The following is a 22,372-nucleotide window of genomic DNA, read 5'->3' as shown; positions in this document are numbered from 1 at the left end:
TATTATCACTCTGGTTATTATATGCCCATCCCTATTCTCCTTATTCAAATATAAATAAATACATAAGCTCCTTGCCTCCACCAATATTTTTCAGAAAAACAGGATCAAATCCTACACATCACTCTAGATGGACTAGAAATCTGTCACGGTAATCATGATTCCCAGAATAACTTCATTTTGAAGTTAGAATTAAAATTACTCTGTAATCTGTCCTTATTTATAGTGAATTCCATAGGGGCCTAAGAGATTTTTTAAACAGAGTAGGTGTCCATAGGTATTTGTTAGATCGAAGCAAAAAATAAAAGGAGATAGCTTAATGTTATAAAGTTTTTCAAGATATTTGATGATAGTTTGAAATAAAGCAAAATAAAGTGAAAGAGCCAAGAATGGACTATGAGACTATGGTATATTTAAAAGTTATAACTTCCACGAATGTGGGCCTTTACAATTATGTAAAATATATAATTGTCCCATGAGATTATTTCAAAAATCAAAATTAAGTACTAAGTAATAGTAGAGTCCATTAATAAAACTGGGGCTAACTTTCTGTGAACCTGTTTCTTTAAATATGCAGTGGCTTTGCCAACAATTAATTTGAAATATTATTTCCCATAAAGCTGTTTGGAAAATCTAAAACAACTATATAAGGAAGAAAAAGCTTGTAATGGTGAAAAGTAAAAGTCTTGATTCTTCTGTTAAAGGTTATGCATTTTAATATGATCTTTTGGCTGATTTATGTAAAGCTTTGTATTTTTCATTTTCTCAAGGCTGCCACTGTAGTGATATATGGTACATTTTAGCATCAAGTTTGCCATAAGCAATAAAGCCTGGGCCCCAAAGAAATTTTAATATATTTCCCCATTTTTTAACCTGGAGCTTTCCATTATTCAGTTATTTTGTTTAAGATCCCCTGTTTAGTTAATATAAGTTTTATATTCACATAAATAACTTCACAATTTTAACTTAAAGATAAAATTTAAATAGATTAATTATTTGATAGAGAAGTTTAAGGGTCATCATATGTAAAGTGAAAATCTTAGTGATAATTTAAATTTTACACTGACAATCTGTCTAAAGGTTGTATTTTTATATTCTAGTCTGTTTGGAGCATTTTTTCTCTAACAACAAGATAAAAGAAAAATAAACAAGAAATTGACTTTCATTAAATGGTATGCAACAGGAAAAGGAAGCACATGTCTATAAAATTCTGTAAGAAGAAAAAATGAAGAAAATAACAATTATAAATTCAAAGATCTTATTCCAGAACTAATAGTTGTTACAGAGAGTATAAAGATAAAAAGGGAATAGTCCTCAAGAAATTTATGACCTAGTGTTAATAACAAGTGCTTAAACATTATAAGATATAGCTGATTATTTGTCACAAGAAAGGAAGAAACGAAGTGTTAGGACAGACAGTTCATCAGGTGGGGCCATGAATGTTTGAGCTCAAGCTCAATCTGCCAGGAATATCATGGGTAGGATATAAACAGTTAAAGAAAGTGAAGAAGAAAGGAAGACAAATAAGATAGAAAAAGCAAAGGCAAGAGAGGAGAGAAGCATAAGGCACAGTAAGAGAGTATCCATCTAATGACTCCATACTACTGGAGTAAAGGATACACGTAGGGGGGTCCCGAGAGCAAGACTGAGAAAGGACGTTATGGTTAACATGTTGGACAGTCTTCAATTCGTGGCTAAAAATCTTTTTTACTTAGAAAAAAATGTAGCTGTATTACACATTTTTGTGCACAGAAACAAAATCTAGGAAGAAAAAATCAAGATGGCAGTGGGACAGAATTTGGGGATAATGAAAGCAAGGAGTCCACTTAAGGAAGCTTTATGTTCTCCAAGAGTTTAGGCAAGATACTACTTTCACTAGAGAGATGGGCAAGGAGATGGAATGGTGTAAAAGATAAATTAGACTAGCATGTAAAGAACTAGATAACCAACTTAATGTCATGCTAAAAGAGAGAGAGCTGTAAGAAATGATGCCAGTATTCTTTTCCTGAGTTATTAGGGGGGAAACAGTTGTGTTAAATAATAAAAATAAGGAGAAAGTACATTTGGAGAGGACAATGAGTTCAAGGTTTGTACACAACGAACTTGACAAATACTGAATAGAGTCACATTCAGCAGCCAGTCAGAAATAAGGATCTAGAGTTAAGGAGAAAGAGTAGTTATCAGCAGAAAGATCAGAAAAAGAGTGACTTGAGAATCATCTGCATAAAGCTGAAAAGTAGACTGTGGGAGAAGATGAAATCCCAGAGACAGAAAATATGAAAAAATTAAAAAAATGTAGCCATAAAAGGAACTGGGGAGTATATACTTGTTGAAGGTAAGAAACAGAGAAACTACTGAAGGAAACAGAAGAAATCTTGAGCGAGTACAAGTCAGAATGGTACAGGGACATGTAACCATTAGAGGGGAATTTTTCAAGGAGGTGGTGGCCAATATTATCAAGGAACAGGATTAATTAAAGATTATGAAGATTGAGAAAAGACCAAGAGCACTTCATCAAAGTAACTGAGGTCAAGCTAGATTGCAAATGTTATAGAGTGAATGGAAATTAAAAGAATTTAGGGAACGGATATAGATTTTCAGAGTGGTATTCAAGGTACTACCTTCTAGATCTATTATTTGGGGTGGAGGTTTAATTAATTTACTCTGAATTTGTAATAGCAATGTGATTTTGATAAAACATGTGAGAAAGTATCTATATTTTTGCCCTCTAGCATTTATTTACCTTCCTTTTGGAAATCATACTTCGTTTTCCCTCTAGAATCCCCTTCTCTACTACTTGGGTGAGTTCAGGAGTAAAGCTGGTGACTAAAACAATGTGATAACACCACACATCTATTAGAATGGCAAAAGTCCAAAATATTGATAACACTAAATGCTGATGAGGATGCTGAGCAACAAGAATTCTCATTCATTGCTGGTGGGAATATAAAATGATGTAGCCACACTCGATGACAGTTTGGTAGTTTCTTATAAAAACTAAACACAGCCTTAACCATATGATCCAGCAATCACACTCCTTGGTATTTACCCAAGGGAGTTGAGAACAAAAACTGGCACACAGACATTTACAGCAGATTTACTCATAATTGCCAAAATTCAGAAGCAACAAAGATGTCCTTTGGTAGGTGAATTGAATGATAAGTAAACTGTGGTACATCCAGACAACGGACTGTTACTCAGCACTTAAAAACTAATGAAAAGACATGGAGGAAGCTTAAATGCATATTCCTAGGTGAAAAAAGCCAAACTGAAAAGACTACATATTGTATGACTACAACTATGTGACATTCTGGAAAAGATAAAACTATAGAGACAGTGACAAGATTAGTAGTTACCAGGGGTTAAAGGGAAAGCAAGGATGAACAGGCAGAGCACTGAGGATTTCTGGGGCAGTGACACTATTTTGTATGATACTATAATAGTGGATACATGTCACTATACATTTGTTCGAATCCATAGAATGTACATCATTAAGAGTAAACCATAATATAAAGTATATACTTTGGGTGATAATGATGTGTCAGTGTGAGTTACATTGTTACACTGACTGTAACAAATGTACCACTCTGATGCCTGATGTTGATAGTGGGAAAGGCTGCGCATGAGTGGGAACTCTGTTCCAGATATTCAATTTTGCTGTGAACCAAAAACTGTTGTAAAAAATTAAGTCTGTTCAAAGTAAACTCGTCTAATGTCAGCAAAGATAATACCAAAAAATTACGTTAATAATTTGGCTATTATAGATAATGCTGCTATAAACACTAGGGTGCATATATCCCTTTGAATTAGTATTTTTGTATTCTTTGGGTAAATGCCTAGTAGTGCAATCTGGATCATAGGGTAGAGGCATAGGGTGGTGCTATCTTTAAGTTTTTAAGGAACCTCCATAGTGTTTTCCAGAGTGGCCATGCCAGTTTGCATTCCCATCAACAGTTTAAGCGGGTTCCCCTTTCTCTGCATCCTTCCCAACACCTGATGTTTCTTGTGCTAATTTTAGTCATTCTGATAAGTATGAGGTGGTATCTCATTGTGGTTTTGATCTGTATTTCCCTGACGATGAGTGATGTTGAGCATTTTTTCATGTGTCTGTTGGCTATCTGTATGTCTTCTTTGGAAAAAATGTTTATTCATGTCTTCAGCCCATTTTCTACTTAGATTATTCATTTCCGGGGTGTTGAGTTTTGTTAAGTTCTTTATATATTTTGGATACTAACCTTTTATCACATACGTCATCTGCAAATATCTTCTCCCATTCTGTAGTTTGTCTTTTAGTTTTGTTCGTTGTTTCCTTTGCTGTGTAGAAGCTTTTTATTTTGATGAAGTCCAGTAGTTTATTTTTGCTTTTGATTCCCTTGCCTCAGGAGATATATCTAGAAAGAAGTTGCTAGAGCCGATGTCAAAGAGGTTACTGCCTGTGCTTTCTTGTCTAGGATTTTTATGGTTTCAGGTCTCACATTTAGGTCTTTAATCTGTTTTGAATTTATTTTCGTGTATGGTGTAAGAAAGTGGTCCAGTTTAATTCCTTTGAAAGTTGCTGTCCAGTTTTCCCAACACCATTTGTTGAAGAGACTTTTTCCTTTTGGATATAAAAATTGTGTTTTTTAATGTTACAAAATAACCAGTAAGAGTTAATGATATTCTTCCTGATTGTCCAATAATGTTGATAAAATGAATACTGTATCAAAACAAAAATGACAAATCATGTTGGAGACATCCAGTAGAATAAACTTGATTGGCTAAATAAAGTGATTGCCTTTTCATCCTGATTTTCAAATGCTCTGCATCATTATATAATTGGAGGAGATGAGAGCAGGGAAGAGAGAAAGGGGAAAATAAACCAGCGTGATGAAAGCAAAGAAATGTTACAGAAATGAGAGTTGAAGATGAAATAAAGGGGAAAAAGGGCACACATCAGACAGAGGTCATGGACAGGACATGGTAACAAAAGTCATAGAAAGTGAATCCTGAAGAAATTGCCAATAAGAATGAACAAGGTTTTCACATTTCCCCAACTAATCAATGTTTCTATTAGAATAAAAAAATGTAAAGAAAGAGCTGGATATAGTAATTGAGAAAATACTACGTAATTTTTTCCATAAATGGCAGTTTAGTAAGCAATGTCCAAAAATGCTTTTTAAGAATTATGTATATAATTAGATGTTCTGTAGTTGTCAGGCAATGGGGACACCTAAAAAAAAGAAGAAGGAAAACTCACCATATTTATTCATATTTATCCCACCTTAAAGAAATCACATTCTTTTTTTCAAGAGGGCAAATGGACTGTGAAAACCAATGAAATACTAAAACAACAAATGAATAAGGAGCTATTTAGGTAAAGCCGAACATACAATGAGTGATGTCTAAACAAGAATTCGGTGGTTTTTATTTTCTGTGCATTGCACGTGGCAGCAATAGTAGCAGAGAACTAGAAGGTAAGAGGTTCCTTTCATTGGATATGAAGGAGGTTTGGATAGTACGACTTCATTTTCTTGAGGATTAACAGCTTTTGGGGAAAAGATCACCAGTAATCATCTAGCTTAATTCAGTGACTTACTTTCAATCCTGTCAACCCTAATTTTTCTGGACACTACTAATTATTTTCTCACTTTGGAAACTCATTCTAAGATTTCTGGAGTTACCATTCTTTTCCTTCCTTTGCCAATCCTCATTAAACCCTTTTGATTCTTCAGATTCCCTGTAATATATATAACTTGGGTGTGCCTCAAGACTTGGTGACAGAACATGAAACATGCAGAAAACTTTTTCTGATCCTTTACATCTCAAGGAATCGACCTTAAAAATTTTGTTTTTATGTTTACTCATTTTTGAAAGACAGAGAGAGACAGAGCACAAACAGGGGTGGGGCGGAGAGAGAGGGGGACACAGAATATGAAGCAGGTTCCAGGCTCTGAGCTGTCAGCACAGAGCCCGACGTGGGGCTCAAACTCACAAATCGCGAGATCATGACCTGAGCTGAAGTTGGACGCTCAACCAACTGAGTCACCAAGCTCCTCTCAAGGAATGGACCTTTTAGTCAAAGGATGCAAACCAGATCTTTACCTATTCCAAATACATCTTTAAATTGACATTCTGCTGTATCTTGACAATCAAGGTATTTAAAATAAAACCCTTTATCACACTTCTGCCTCACTTTCCATGTTTCACTTGTACTTCTGTTCTCGTGGATAGTTTTGGAAAATCTCTTGTTTCTTTTTTTCCTCCACTCTTTTTTAAAAAAATTTTTTTAATGTTTTATTTATTTTGAGAGAGAGAACGAGAGAGCGAGGGAGCACAAGTGGGGGAGGGGCAGAGAGAGAGGGAGACAGAATCTGAAACAGGCTCCAGGCTCTGAGTTGTCAGCACACAGCCTGACGCAGGGCTTGAACTCACTGACTGTGAGATCATGACCTGAGCCGAAGTCAGACGCTTAACCGACTGAGCCACCCGGGCACCCCCTTTTCCTCCAATCTTAAACTTCATGTAATGAAGCTCCAATTCTTCCTCAAACCTTTCCTCTCAGGCATATGTACAATAAACTAATTTTTATTTTACTAGATGATTTAATATTTGATTATATAATATCCTGTCCTCTCACTACTTCATGTATATAGGAGTCCCTTTTGAAGTGAATTACAAACTCTTCGGAAATGTAATTTATTTTGCATCATATAGAGTTCTCACAACTAAAAACATTTGCAAAGTTCTTCACTAAGTATATGAAAAAAAACCCCAATGCTTTTTTTTTTAACCCTTTTAGCTATTGTTATAGAATTATATATACAGAGCCAGTGCATGTATCTCAACTTTCTATTGAAATCACTGTTGAGTCTGAATCTTAGATTTACTTGCCTTGTCCTCCAAGTGCAATTCCAAAAAGCGTAGATAAGCAACAGGTGCAAATGCATCAGCTGAATGTATGACCACTTCTGATGCATCCCTAAAACACAAAAATTTTATAATGCATTTACTTACTACATAAATTATGGCAAATTGTTCTCTGCTAGTGTCTAGAAGAGACCAAAAATCCCCCTTTTGTATTTATTTCCACTGGTAACAATATGTAGTGATTAACTACATATTAATAGTCCAATTTTTAATTGGGAAAAGGATTGGGGAAATGAAATTTCCAGGAAAAAGTAACGAAGCTTTTTGTCTTCATAACGACACACAGTTCAACTTTCAGGTTCACTCAAAGCTCTCTGAGCACTTTTGAGACTTAAAATTCCTATTCAATTTCATTTTCACAAATTTGCTTGGTAGGGGCTAACCATTAAACAATAGCGCTTTATCTTCATTATTCCTTTCATTTTCAAGAGGTAATTCATTCAGTGTTTCACACAAAATCTCAATTATCCTTCACAAAAGCAGTGCTGGTGATGGTTTTAAGCTCTAGGTGAACTCTTCACACTGCAATATCGTTGCTATTAAAATTGATTGTCTGACATAGTAATTACCACATTCAGGTAAAATGATATGAACTGCTTGCTGGCACCATATGGATACATGTAAATTAACTCAACTTTTATCAAAGATACCCTGTAAAGCACATATGAATAACTAAGATGTGTGAAGTTCTAATAACTAATTATTTTTTATTGTTGTTTATTAAGAAAGCAATAGTGTTTTGCATTTCAACCGAAATTTTAAAAATAGAAATTCCCCCATATCTCTTTAATGCCTTGGGAGCTAGTTCCATTGTTTATATTACTACATTGTTAGCATTTTAACCTTTGTAGGATAGCAAGATAAATTGTTACTTTATTTGACTTTGCCACTAATGTAAGTTATTTTTGAGTCAACTTTCGTAATGTAAAGTTATTTAATGGCAATAAAAGGAACCTCAAAATACTTGGCTCCAAAATATTAAATTTTCATGGACAAAATCTGTTTACTTTCCCCTTTGAAAGATCAGAGATAGAAAAAAAAATGTTTGATGATTAAAAAAGTCAACTACCATTCATGAACTTTTAATATCAAATATGCCTCTTGTTAGTGCTTAGGAAAAATAACATTAAAAAAGGCTTCTGTGACATTACAAGGAAAGCAACTTCTAGTATAAAAGAAACAGAATTATTAAAGAGTCAGGATCTTGACAGAAAGGTATAACTGCCTTCACAGGCTACATCAACCAAAAGATGTCTCAGGTATAATGAGGAGGAGGAGCAAGACAAAGTAAAGAGGGCCTCAGGATTTCTCCCACGTGCCCCTCTGGCTTGTTAGCCCTAATCCTATTTCTCCTACTTAGTCCAGAGTTGCTTGTTCTGATCCTATCTTGGCTCAGCAATCAGATTCCGATTCCAGTTCCTATGTACAGTCTCACTCTTACATTAAATTTCAATCTCCCTGTTCCTGATCTCAGCCGTGGATACAGACCCTGAGCCTTGATTATGCCTCATCTAGGCAGCTTGGTCTTGATATTCTTGACAATGGAGTACACCAAAACTCTAATTAACCCAGAACCAATGCTATGTCAGCAGAAAGGGTGTCAGCAACTCCCTTGTCATGCCAGTATTCTCCACTAGAAACAGAAGGTTGAGGGGCACCTGGGTGGCTCAGTCGGTTGGGCGTCCGACTTTGGCTCAGGTCATGATCTCACGGTTCATAGGTTCGAGCCCCGCGTCGGCCTCTGTGCTGACAGCTCAGAGCCTGGAGCCTCCTTCGAATTCTGTGTCTCCCTCTCTCTCTGCCCCTCCCCCGCTCAAGCTCTGTCTCTGCGTCTCTCAAAAGTAAATAAACATTAAAAATTTTTTTTTAAAAAGAGACAGAAGGTTGACAGCAAATAGCTCATTTAATAAATGTAATTACTGCATTCTGAATAAAGATCGTTATTCAGAGAAAACACAGATATTCTAAGCGCTAAATAAAGAAGAATATGATTTTTATGGATTCTATTAAACCCATAATCTCTAATTGACTAACATCAATTCATTCACTTATACAATAAGCCAGCCAACTGGAAGAGACTAGATCTCAAATGAACAGTGTTTAATGCTACCATTTCTCTTCTTTACCCTTTTGGAATATCCTCAGAGTTACCCAGGAAATTAAGACCAACTGTGCCACAGCAAAAATGTTTTCCAGTTGGCTACTTTCCTGTCCTTTCCCTATTAATACAAAGAGTCTGGGCACTATCTCTTATACAAGTGGGGCTTCTCTGCAGCCAAGGGGGCTAGCCCATGTTCCCTTTCACTGTGGCATTAGACTTACCCCTATTTACAACTTCAAAAGGATAGGTGAGTCAGGCCAGGCTCCCAAGGTGTGAGGTCAGGCCCTATCCCCTCACGTCAAAACAAAAAACCCTGACATTATCTCTTGAGACACAGCCATGGTCTTTGTTCCTACCCTTCTTCTAAAAAGACAACTGTAAACAGACCCTCTGTGGATTCACACTTATCCTCATAGACATGTCCAGTATCATTTCTGCAAAGCCTTCCCTAGTTTTCTCCTTTATGTGCTTTAGTAATGTGTTCACAGACTTTTCATTGCACATCTACTACATTATAATTACGTGTTTGTATGCTTGTCTTCCTTCGTAGAGAGGGAACAGATTTTGATCACCTTTGTCTGACTTACCCCACCCGACCTCTCTTGGCTCAGTACAGAGTACATTGCCTGGTATTTATCAGACATTTGCTGAATAAATGACTGTATAGTGAAACTTTGTTAAGTATCTTCACACACACTAGTGAGCTCTCACAAACCCACACTAATTTTTCAGTTACCTATCTTCACATGAATACATACTTTTTCATATGTGCATGCTGTATGTATACGTGTGTGTATACACCAATAATAGCATATAGGATCTCTAGCATAATAAAGATAATACTTAATAGGTCTAAAAATTTAAATATAAGGAAAATAGTTCATAAATTTAAGTAAATTCCCAGATTATACAGGATAGACGTCAGAAGGTAGATAAGTGCTTGATTCATCCTTACTGCTAAATGTCACATTATGATGCTCTGTGCTGAATGATGCCTTGAGTGGGTAGAAAATAGGAGTAGGTGGGGAAAATGAGTACAAAGTATTTTAACCATGGAATTTAGTTCTCCCTCTCTCCCTCCTTCTGTCCTTCACATTCTTCCTTCCATCTGTTCACCCATCCATCCATCCATGCATGCATCCATCCCATGTGTAGCAACTTTACATTAGCAGTATAGTAATACCAATACTAATAATTCAAATGGAAAGATGGAGTTGTATCAAATCCTGACATTTACAAAATATGTTCGTGGACAGAAGAAAATCACTTCCATTAAAACAACATTAAGAGTTCAGTTTTTATGTCTGATACACACAGATATATATTTCAAAGTAAGAAGTAATAAGTAGGCTCTTTATTTGAGGATCTACAATTGTCTTGCAATTATCCTCCTTTGTTAAAGGCTAGGCTATAATTCTTTTCCTCAAGGCCTTTCCAGAAACAAACAAACAAACAAACAAAACACCCACCATTATTTTCTGAACTAAAAATCTGTATCTAGAAATGAGTAATCACATTCTAATTGACATGAAAAGTGAATTGTGAAATGTTCTAGCTAGTAAGTTTTAAAATTACTTCCAGACAAAGACTGCTATATGACTTTCCTGTAAGATTTAAAAAATGTTAATTGAGGCAAAATGTATATTATAATAAACTTCCAGAACCACCTCAATTTCTCTAAATTACTTCATTATACAAAAAGGATTCAATCTGTGTTTTTGAAAAAAAAAATCCCTAATAATAATCAAATCATTTTGCAAGTAAAAGTTTATTTTTTCTCCCCTTAGAGGTGGTCTTCTCCTTCTCATCAAAAAAAAAATATATATATAAATTGATTTAGACATTTGAAATGAGCTTCCTAATAATCAATTAGTTTTATGCCAACTGTGGCAGGCCACTATTAAATCAAATAGAACAGGATAAATTGTTAAATTTGTCCAAGGAATGAATTCGAAGTTACAAGATCCAGATTTATTTATTTATTTATTTATTTATTTATTTATTTATTTATTTATTTTTGAGAGACAGGGAGAGACAGAGCACAAGTGGGGGAGGTGCAGAGAGAGAATAAGACACAGAATCCGAAGCAGACTCCGGGCTCTGAGCTGTCAGCAGAGCCCGACATGGGGCTCGAACTCACAAACTATGAGATCACTACCTGAGTCAAAGTCGGATGCTTAACTGACTGAGCCACCCAGGTGCCCCTACAAGATCCAGTATTATTAATGGTCAATTGTTAACAAACCGTTACAAGAACTACACTTTTAATTGTATCTCTAAGTCAAATAACTTTAATTTGTCTAACCTGTTATGTTAGGACTTTGGTATGGGTGATTTTCCCACCTCTCCTGTTGCAGGAAGAACTCATCTACAGGGCAGGGCATTAGCTTGCAGAGCTCTGCTCACACAATTCATCTCAATAAACGATTATTCAATTGAACTTAACAGCTCATTTCGGCACTAGAGGGTTCTTTTTTTTTTTTTTTTTTTTAAACTAGGGGGTTCCATACCTCCCCTGACATCCCTCTCTACGATAGCATGACTAATTTCCCTCATGCTATTGTCTTGGTCAGGCTCAGGTTTCTGTGCCTACAAATGATGTCTACAAAAGATTCAGTGTTTAGGGCTAAAGCACTATAATAAACAGACCTTCTGGTTATGTAGTGTAAAGCAGTACATCTCTTAGAATTCTAAGTTGGTCATAAAGACTTCTAAGACCTCAAGTTGTCAAGTAAACGGGAAAAGTTTGCTTCTTTGGCATTTTTCTCTTACTGTGCTTTGTTTTGTTTTGTTTTTACTAATTTAGTTGGACCCATATTAATAAGCAAATATATTGCAAGTTTCCCATTATACTGTAATTCAACTTAGCATGCAAATACTCTTCTTGAAAAACCAGATAGTATAGAGTAAGACCTAATGTACACTTCATTCAGGAATCATACCCAAATGAAGAAATATCTCCTACCTATGAACTTATGACTTTTATCCTTTATCATCTTGTATCTTAATTGTGTACAGATGTATCCTCCAGCTAATCTTCAAAGGCAGGACCTATCTTTTATTTTAGTGTTTATTTACTTATTTTGAAAGAGAGAGAGAGAGAGAGGGAGAGCAAAGCATGAGCAGGGGAGGGGCAGAGAGAGGAGAGAGAATCCTAAGCAGGCTCCACACCTGGTGTGGAGCCCGACATCACACTCCATCTAATGACAGTGAGATCATGACCTGTGCCAAATCAAGAGTTGGACACTTAACGTGCTGAGCAACCCAGGTGCCCCGCCATCTCTGAACAACAATGATGTGCAGCAGAATGCTCTAGACATAATAGGTACTTGATAAATATTTGCCAAATAAATTATTCTGTTGATGGTTATTAAAGGAAAAGAGTTAGAAGAACATGAAAGAAGAGTGGATGATTATTATATATATGATAATGAAAGTGTCCTGGCCATGTTTCACTAGATAAACGTATCTGTTTAGAAAATTCACCTAGAGTTGTCTTAATTTTCTTAGCTCACTCCTCTGCTCATTATTAATATGTACCAAAAAACCCATCCCTTAGTGGTGAACATGTTGAAGCTGTTCCTCAATACAGGATTCTAATCTTTCATCAAATGAGGCTTCTGAAATCAAGCATAATTCTGCCAATCTTTTCCAAGAATGAGAGCTTAGGAAAAGCAGATAAAGTGTTCTTTTAGCATAGGAGAAGAGTGACATAATTTAGAGTATGGATAACAATGTAACAAACTGAACAACAACAACAAAAAAAACAAAGTTCTTGTTTTTCACTGAACTAATTTTAACAATCTTATGCTCACCATAAATAGAATTCATTTAAAAAAAGTTTATATGTAAAAATAACCCCCCAAAATGAAAGAGAAATGTTTAGCATTACTATTCCAAGTTGCTAAAAGCCAAGAAAAAGGAAAAAGAGGATGGAGTTAATGGAACCCACAGGCTACTGATGTGGCAGTTTATCAAATGTAGCTGTAATGAAAGATAAATAATACAGGCAATTCACACTTCATGAAAGGATAAAAGTGTCAGTGTGTAGGTACCAGTTTTACTGCAGGGCATAATCAGCAAGTAAACGAAAGTGCAATGTCTAAAAAGTTTATAGCCTTCTATGAAGGCCTCGTCTTGTCAGGTATTGATTTAGGTATTCAGACGATTTCACTGGTATTAAACAAATTGAGTGTTTGTGAACTTGGAGGACATGTTCTATTTCTCCCAACAAAAGTTGCCTCGAGCTTAATGTTAAGTTGCTTCCATCACTTGAATTTAAGGAAAGTGAAGAAAATGCTGAAATGGTATCTTACACAATTATTTTCTTCTTAAATAGAGGGCAATCCAAAGTGAATGTTTCATACTCTCCGCCTTCTCCACAAACATGGACTCCATACTTCTTAGAAAGCTAAAAAGAGGAAAACAACAACAACAACAAAAACAACAACAAAACTTAAAATTAGATAGCAAAAATTGTCACTTAATAGCATTTTTCCCTAAAAAAAAATACATGTAAGAAACTTTAATTCCAAAATACATCACAAGCTACAGGAAAATAACTTTATATTTCTACTTAAAACATATGTTTAAAGCCATCTGAAAAATGTTATCATAAAGCATAGGAATGTTAGTAATCCCCAAATCCTTGTAAAAAGATGTAAAGGACCAACATTTTATGTATAATGAGAAAACTTAGAGATCATTATAAATGTCAGGAATGACACCAGCTTTAGATTCAAAGAAGGCTAAAGAGGAAAGGTACTGAGTCATTAGATAGTAAATGAGAATATACGCAGCCAAACTGTGCTTGCTTCTTGTCCTTTGACCTATATGTGAATGGGGAAAAATAGGTCATGTTTAGGCCATTTTTCGGAGACACAGAGAAAGCAATCTAAGGCGTTTCCTGTGGCCTGTGAACAGAAAGGAGTCACAGACATGGTTATTATGCTTGAGGCTGTTTTTCGTGAAGTTCCAAGGGTACCAAGAACTAGTGACATTCCAAAGCTGTAGACAAGCCTTAGGAAGGTCTAACTCCAAGAAATGTTGGCATAGATAGCTTATCATGTTGTCTAATTAATTCTGAAATTAAAAATCAAACAAGCAAGCAAAGAAATAAACAACCTGTGATTTGCATTAAATATAAGCTGTATTATTTAAATAATCCTGATATCAACAGTAAATTAATCTCCCATTGGGCTGATATATGACTGGAATTGATGCTGGGGAACACGCTCACTGGCTGTGTCAGAGAATCTTCCTGCTCTTGTGTAGACGCTTTATGACTGTGATTCCATCCCCTTTGTTCTGAATTTCATAGCTTTCCCTGCTTATAGCCTCCCCTAGTCCAGAGTCCTTACTGCCCAAAGGAAGAGTGACTCCATTGATGTCACTGTTACTGCCAGTGCTGGGACTATGGCCTAAGTCTTCAGTTTTATCTGAATAGTTATGTATTTATTTCTTTGGTTATTTTTGTGGTTGTGCTATAATTCTGAATCCATTACATTTCAAGTCTTGACTATGTGCCCTTAGGGATTCAAGGCATGGGTTTGTGAGAATTCTGTTCTCTCCACGGATCAGCAGTAATGTGAATGACACCGTAAAGCCAAACAGTAAGAAAAGGAGGGAAAGAAAACTGGGTGGCATTTGCTATACGAGCTCACAAGAGCAAAGCAGAAATTTTCACCATGTTGAATCATGAACTAGAGTATCAGCAAGGCAGAATTATGGCAGTGGCCCTTTTGGGAGCAGAAAACAAAAACAGCTTACTTTACCATATTAAGTCAAATTAAATTAATATCTGCTTTGCAATAAAAATGTAGAAACAAAAATGGGATATGGGTTTCAGCAATGTCTTCTCGTTCTACCAGCTAGGGCCTGTCCTCTTTTTGGCTTGTCTCCCTTTCAATGGTCTTCTCATTCCAGCACCTTTCCACCAAGTGAACCTTCAAATCTCACTTTTATGGTCAGTCTTTTTATGTGAGAGTATACATTACCAATTATTAGCTTCCTTTAATTGGAAAATGCTTTATCCAAGCTTTGCATACTTTCTATAATCTACCAGCAAAGAATAGCTGGATTTTTAAATTAAAGTTGGCATTGCTGTTATCCTACTGAAGTAGTTCTATTAGTCTCTAGTAAAAATAATGTAAGTTGCTATGTGAAACCAACATATTATCATTATAAAAAGACTGCCAGTACTAGGAAGTCTAAAATTTGGATGTATCCAGTGATATTTTCATTTCATACACAATATTTCCATAATATTCATGTAATCACTTCTTCAACTAGTATCTATTGAAAAATGATTATTAGGCAGGTCATGCTAGATGAGGAAGATCCAAAAGTAAATTAAGACAATATCCCTGGTATTTTGAAGCTTATCAAATATCTTACACCCTATATTTCAACACCACAAGATAATGAAACAGTGATGTGTCTTCTATTACTAAATGTACACAATCTCTTCTCCCTTTCTATTATTGATTCATCAGCATGAACACAGATTCTAAGTCAAGAAGTCTGAATAAAGAGCTCACTGGTTTTTATAGCTGATGAACCAAGAAGTAGTCTTGAATATGAATGCTTAGGATGTCTTTTGCAGCCATTCTAAACTCTACTAGTTTCAAGCTCTAATAGACATGAGTCCTCAAAGAAAAATCCAACTGTATCAGCTTACTTTTAGCCAGCTCCAAGGCCCTTTGACGTTGTGAGAGAACTTTCTTAAGAAGCAAAGCCTATGCTAGTCAACCACTCTCTGTAACGAATCTCCTGCGAAGACACAGCATTCTATTAGAAATCAATATCCTTGCAGCACCAAAGCATGATGTATGCCTGTTATAGAAAGGGTCAGTTTAGGGAAGTGGAGAATCCAGATGTGCCCATTCCAGAGACATGTTTGTGATACACAATATTCACTTTACTCTTCTAAAATCTGTTAAGTCTGTGTTACTAATATACTGTCCACAGAAAACTGCAGCTTAATAAAGTTGCAATATGTCTCTAACATGTCTCAAGTCCATGTCTGGTTTCAACTCAAAATTGCCATTATTGCATGCTAGCACTTAATCATTCCAAATACAGTTTTGCAATTCTCTTTGATAAGTTTTTCTATCAATCTTACTGTCACTGAAAATGCTAAATAGGTAGCAGTTTTTTTAAAGTTTAGTTTCTCACTAAATTATCATGATTTTTTCTGTAATTTAAGTACATAAAATAGCAATATTGAAAAATATTTTTCAATTTCAATATTTCAGCAATATTGAAAAATATATTGAAAAATAAAAAAATAAAATTTTTTTCATATTTCTTCACTAAGGGCTAATATTTATTAATGATTAAACTATATTTAACAATTTCAGTTAGTATGTAAAAAGTGGAAAACACAGTTGTTTTCACCATAACAGCAAAAATATGTCAGACAGGTTACAAAATCATGTTTTTTTGTTTTATATAGAGATAGCTAAGGAGGCAAAGAAGTCTGGATGAACTAAATTCCAGGTTGGGGTGGACCTTTCCTAGGCGAGTGAAGATGCATGGCCACTTTCCTAATGGGAGAACGGCATACTTCCACAGAGAGACTTCGATCAGCGTGTGTAGAAAACAGTCAAACACATGACCATCTGCGGACTTCTGCAATGGCTTATTAGAGTCCTGGGGAGACCCAGGAGTCAGTATAGCCTGCCAATTCTTTCCCAAAGGCTTTAACCAACTGCACATAGTGACTATGTGCTGGGGCCAGAAGACAGAGAGAGAGAGAGATTCCTTTGGGAACATCTACTTATCAAGTCTTTTCTATTGAGCTTTCACTGTACCAAAGGCTGGGGATAGAGCAGGAAAACTAAGAGATTTTTTTCCCAAGGCTTGGAAGGCCAGGAAGAAGTCAAGGAGAGGCTCAGAGCACTAAGCCTGTGAAAAGGCACGAAACACTGGTGGCAGGACAGTAAAGCAGGGGGAGAGGACAGAAGTGAGGAAGGAAGAGAAGGAGGGAGGAGAGGGGAATGGAGGGAGGGAAGGGGAGAGAGAGAGAGAAATCTAGACTCACTGGGAGCATAGACCACAAGCCCTGATAAATGAAGAGCCCTGATCCTACTCTTGAAGCATTTGAAAAAAGTAGTAAACTGAAATAAAATGCAACTCAGATCAGACCCAGCTCAATTGGATATTAAACAGAATAAACACCCCAGACTAGCTGTCAGACAGAGGAAGGGGTGTGGTTTGGGGAGGGACGGTATTACTTTAGTCTCTACTCTTCTTTTTTATTCAGTATCTACCACAACATATGTAAAAAAAAAATTTGAGATGTCAAAAAGTGAAAACTGTGACTTATAATCAATAGAAAAACAAACAAACAAAAATGGAAACAGACCCAATATTAACCACATATTGGACTCAGTAGGCAAAGACTATAACATAACTATTGTAAATATGTTAAAGAATTTAGTGGAGAAGATAGGCAAAATTCATGACCAGAGAATAGTTTCACCAAAGATGGAAATCAAGGATAGACAGATCTAGGTTCATATACTGGCTCCAACACTTATTAGGCATAGAACATAGGATGAATTGCTTAACTTCTCTGAATTTCCATTTTCCTAGTAATAACTACTATTATAAGTGTGTTGTCACTGCTAAAACAGATAATAAGATAATAGATAACAGATAACAGATAATAACAAGAGCTCTTAAGTGCATAGTAAGCACTCTCAATATATGCTATTTTTTCTCTATTAGGTTAATTTGCCCTTCCCTTGGGCCTTCTGCTCTTTTATCTATACCCTCCCTTTTTGAGGATCATGACCACTATTCTATTACTTCTATGCAAATGACTCTCAAAGCAAAAACCCTAGTCACTGATCTCTCTCCCATATATTAGGCCCTTGTGAAAATTCTTTTTTTAAATGTTTATTTATTTTTGAAAGGGAGGGAGGGAAGGAGGGAGGGAGGTAGAAAGAGAGAGAGAGAGAGAGAACACGAACAAGCGGGGGAGGGGCAGAGTGAGAGGGAGACAGAGGATCAGAGGTGGGCTAAAGTGGCGGCAGCAGAGAGCCTGATGTGGCGCTTGGACTCACGAACCTTGAGATCATGACCTGAGCCAAAGTCAGACGCTTACCTGACTGAGCCACCCAAGCACCCCTCAAACTTCTTACTGTTTTACTTGGGAGCCTTCTTGTTCTAAATTTAACATGAATAAAGCAATGTTCTTGATTTTTTCTCAAAACCTTCTCTCCCTGCTCAATTCCCTATTTCTGTAATGGTTCAATCACAATGAAAACTTGAAATATTGAAGAACTTGACTCCTTCCTTTCCTTCTGTCATTCTTTCTGCCGGAGAGCCTACATTTAAAATTTTTACATTAATTCATTTATTGAATCAACAAAGATTCACTCAGTACTTACTAAGTGCCAGATCCTAGGGTATATACTAGGGGAACGGTAGTGAACACTATCTTCCAGTCTAATATCCTTCATGATCACTTCACACTTCAACAATTACAACCATCTCTTGTCTTCCTGCTTAGTTTTCATAACTCTCAATCTACCCTACATATTATTACCATACTAACTCTCCTTAACAATATATGACCATTTGCTTAAAAGTTTTTGGGGGCTGACTGTTACCTGTTCAGTAAAAAGCAAACTCTGTAGACTGACAATCAATGCTTCATCCATTTCATCCGATCCTTTGCATGGATATAAAGATTGAAACGTAATACAGTAGGTAAAATAAAATAAAAATTCAAAAGGATCTTGACTGGCTGAAGGAAAAAAACACACTAAATCTTATAAAATGAAATATAAAGTGATAAACCCCAACATCTAGTTTTCTTCTCTTCAACTTAAAAGGAATTGCCCTTTTTATTGCCTGTGGGACTATACTATGATATATTTCTGGCTTGTGATATATTTCTGCACTGCATCACTATGTACCTCTTGAATTTAAAATTTTTCATGTGTGACTTTTTCTCATGAGACTATGTTTCTAAATTCCTTAGACTCTCTCCCAGCTCCTTCCCACTGTATAGCACGTAGTACTTAGTGACCCAATTGGGTGCCCTCCTTATGGCCCAGATACCCATGCATGCTCCCAGACAAGAGCCCAAAAGACATGGACTGATAGGTCTAATTTGAACTAAAACAAAGCCACCCCTAATCAGAATTACCAAGTAAAAGGGCAGAGAAAGTTACTAACTTCTTTTTCTCTACCCTTACAAACAGGATTTTTATCCTCTAGTTTTAGAAATCTGAAACAGTAAATAAAATTCAAACATGATAGTCAATGTTTTCCTTATCTCATTAGCCACTGAATCAGTGATGTGACATTTACCCCACTCTTTTCAACCATTTGGGGAATGTTATGTAGAAAAAGATTTAGACCAGCTGGTTATTGGGTAAGATTAACACATGTGCTATTTTGCCGGACTTCTACCATTTGGTCCCAACCTTTGTATGAATACAAAGATATAAAGCTAATACAATAGATAAATTAAAAGTTCTAGAGGATCTTAACCAGTTGAAAAGAAATGTTGCTGTTTTCTAATGAGTTGAATTATTTTTAATAAAACAAGATCATTTCTTTACTTATTACACAATATAATTTTCATCGCACAAAAGCATACTCATTGATTCATGTATATCTAAATTGTGCTATGTTCTATTTTTTTTTAAGTTTATGTACTTATTTGTTTATTTATTTATCTGAGCAAGAGAGAGAGTCGGGGAGGGGCAGAGAGGAGGAGACAGAGAATCCTATGCAGGCTTTGCCCTGACAGAGCGGAGACCAATACGGGGCTTGAACTCACGAACTGTGAGATCATGACTTGAGCCAAAATCAAGTCGGATGCTTAACCAACTGGGCCACCCAGGCACCCCTATGTTCTCTTTTAGATAAAACTCTTAGGGAAAGTGAACATTGGGTTTCCATCTAACTGTTGTTAAGATAAGTTTTTTAAAAAGCAATCTGACAGATGTGGCTGACTTGGGTCATTTCATGGATTATAAAAATGCCTCAGAGTATGAACATTTAAGAAGTGAATTCCTAGTAAATAAAAAGGAAATTACTTACATGATTCTATTTTTTTCTAGTGTACTTATATATAGATGAATATTCATAGTCATAACAATTCCATTTGAATGCTACTGATTCTTGAACTGAAAAAGTTAAGGGCATCTGGCTTTCCTGTTTAATTTTTATTCCTTTAAAAGATTATAATAAATACAATTGTGAGAATTTCTTATTAAATCAAGATTTTTCTTCTTTTAAACCAGCTTCATTTATCTGTTGGTCATCTTAAAATTGGAAAGAAAAAAAAAGTGAAATCAAATTACATTTCATCCTCTCACCACCTACAGAAAACCATGAGGTTTATAAAAACCGCTAAAACATAGAACTTACTCAAGAATTATTTATTGAGTATCTACTATAGGTTTGGCATCATTTTAGGTGCTGCGGATAATGATGGGAGCAGACATATAAATCCTGCATAGAACAGCTTTGTATCTGGAAATACAGACAGAAAGTTAAACAAGCAATCACAATAAAAGGTAGTGGTTGCTTTTGTGGATGCAGGAGATGCTGTGGGAGTATAAAGCACAATACCTAAACAGAAGGAACCCAAAACCTTCTCAAAATAAAACGTAAGGTAAAATCTGAAGGATGAGTTAACCAGGAAAGGCTAAACGGAGAGAGGCAGAGGTGGAGGGAGAGAGAGAAGGAAAGGTTGTTCCAAAGGGAACAGCATATATTAAGTACCAGAGCACATGATGGGTCCTAGAAACTGAAGTAAGTATGGCATAGCTGGATCATAACTAGATGAATAATGCTGAGATGAGGCTGACTAGAAAGAAGACACATCTTATGGGGTTTTGTAAGTCATGCTAAGTCATTATCCAAAGTTCAGTGAGAACCTATGGTAGGTTTTAAGCAGATAACTGAACTCATCACATTTATCTTTTAGAAACATTCTGGTCACACAATGGGGAATGGTTGAGGCAAGTAAGTCAGGAAGCACAAAGAACTGAGAAGTTGCTGGAGGAATCTAGCCAGGGGGTGAGGATTTCCTGAACTGAGGAAATGGCAGTGAGGACAGAAGGGAGAGGCAAGGTATTTTGACAGATATTGTTAGGAGGCTGCATACGTGAAGGCTCCATACATTAGGAGGCTCCATAATTGAATGGAGGAGTGAGGAAAGTTAAAAAGAATTAAGGAAAATTGCCAGTTTTCTTCACTGGGAAACTGGTGGATGGTGGTTGTGTTTATTGGTATCTCAGCAGGAGAAGCATTTGCTGGGAGACTCCAGTGACCTTATCCTTTCCAAATTTTATGTGGCATGATACTATGATGTCACATATCTTTGTAATCATCTTCCTCAGGTCTCATGTTACCATGTTTCTTAAGCTATTGTTAAGCTTCTCTGACTCCTTCCTGCTCCTCCTAAATTATAAATATCCCTCATGATTCTCTGTAATATATTCTTCTCAATTTATTCCCTTGGATAGCCCATATACTCCAAGGCTTCGACCATCACCTTTATGTTATTCTGCTGCTGCTAAAACCAACACTATCACCATTCATTAAAGACCATTTGTTTTATGCCTTAAAGTTAAGAAAATGATATAATTATTTAATCCTCAGAATGACTTTTAAGAATAAAAAGGAGCATGGATTCTGGAATCAGACAGACAGATTTAAGCACATATTCAACATCTGCTTTCTCCAGCTGTGTGACTATGGGAAAAATTACTCACCCTCTGAATGATCCCTCATCTGTAAATGTAAATATCAATGGTCACAATCTCATAGATTAGTTGATCAAATAAAATAATGCATAAAAAGCGCTTAGCACAGAGTATGGCACTTAGTAAGCATTTAATAAATACACAGCTTTGCTACAAAAGTAAGTAAGGCATATATTTGTAGTCACGCGCAGCGAGAGCAGTGTTGCACAACTGGTTAAAAGCAGTAGTGCTGGAGACACATTCCTTGGTTTCAACCCTGGCTCAGTCACTTTCTAGCTGTGCAATCTTAGGTCATGCCAGCTCTCTGAGCCTCAGATGGCTGATCTGTAAAGTGGAGATGACGACGGTACCTATCTCATAGAAGAGCTGTTTTCAGAAATAAAACCAAATGAAAGGAAAGCCTAATGTTCTGTCCAGCATATAATATACACTCCATAAAATGGCTAAAAAAATTTATTTTTTCCCTTTTCTAGTGGGGAGAACTGACTTGATTTGCAAAGGTTATGGAATTTAGAACTAAATAAAACCAGAACTTGAAGCTGTATATTGACTCTAAAATATGCTGATAAATGAACTTTAGAGTTTTGCCTGAACATCTCAATTGGGCTCCAATCTCATAGTTTAAAAAATA

The 22,372-nt window shown here is 36.0% G+C and overlaps 1 protein-coding gene across 1 annotated transcript in view; it reads right to left on the bottom strand.

Annotated features, from left to right (window-relative positions):
• Nucleotides 1-4,571: 4,571 nt before the first annotated feature.
• The window catches only part of DPH6 (diphthamine biosynthesis 6), a 172,581-nt gene continuing 154,780 nt past the window's right edge, over nt 4,572-22,372 (bottom strand). Inside the window, exons 7-9 of the mRNA XM_042942479.1 lie at nt 13,321-13,415; nt 6,868-6,955; nt 4,572-5,206 (exon numbers count right to left, since the gene is read on the bottom strand). Of these exons, the coding sequence (XP_042798413.1) occupies nt 5,153-5,206; nt 6,868-6,955; nt 13,321-13,415 (237 nt within the window). The 3' untranslated portion in view covers nt 4,572-5,152. The remainder of the gene's footprint in view (nt 5,207-6,867; nt 6,956-13,320; nt 13,416-22,372) is intronic.

The sequence above is a fragment of the Panthera leo genome, chromosome B3 (genome assembly GCF_018350215.1).
Source record: "Panthera leo isolate Ple1 chromosome B3, P.leo_Ple1_pat1.1, whole genome shotgun sequence".
In the NCBI taxonomy this organism is placed as follows: Eukaryota; Metazoa; Chordata; class Mammalia; order Carnivora; family Felidae; genus Panthera; species Panthera leo.
This window is presented reverse-complemented; position numbering and strand designations above follow the sequence as displayed.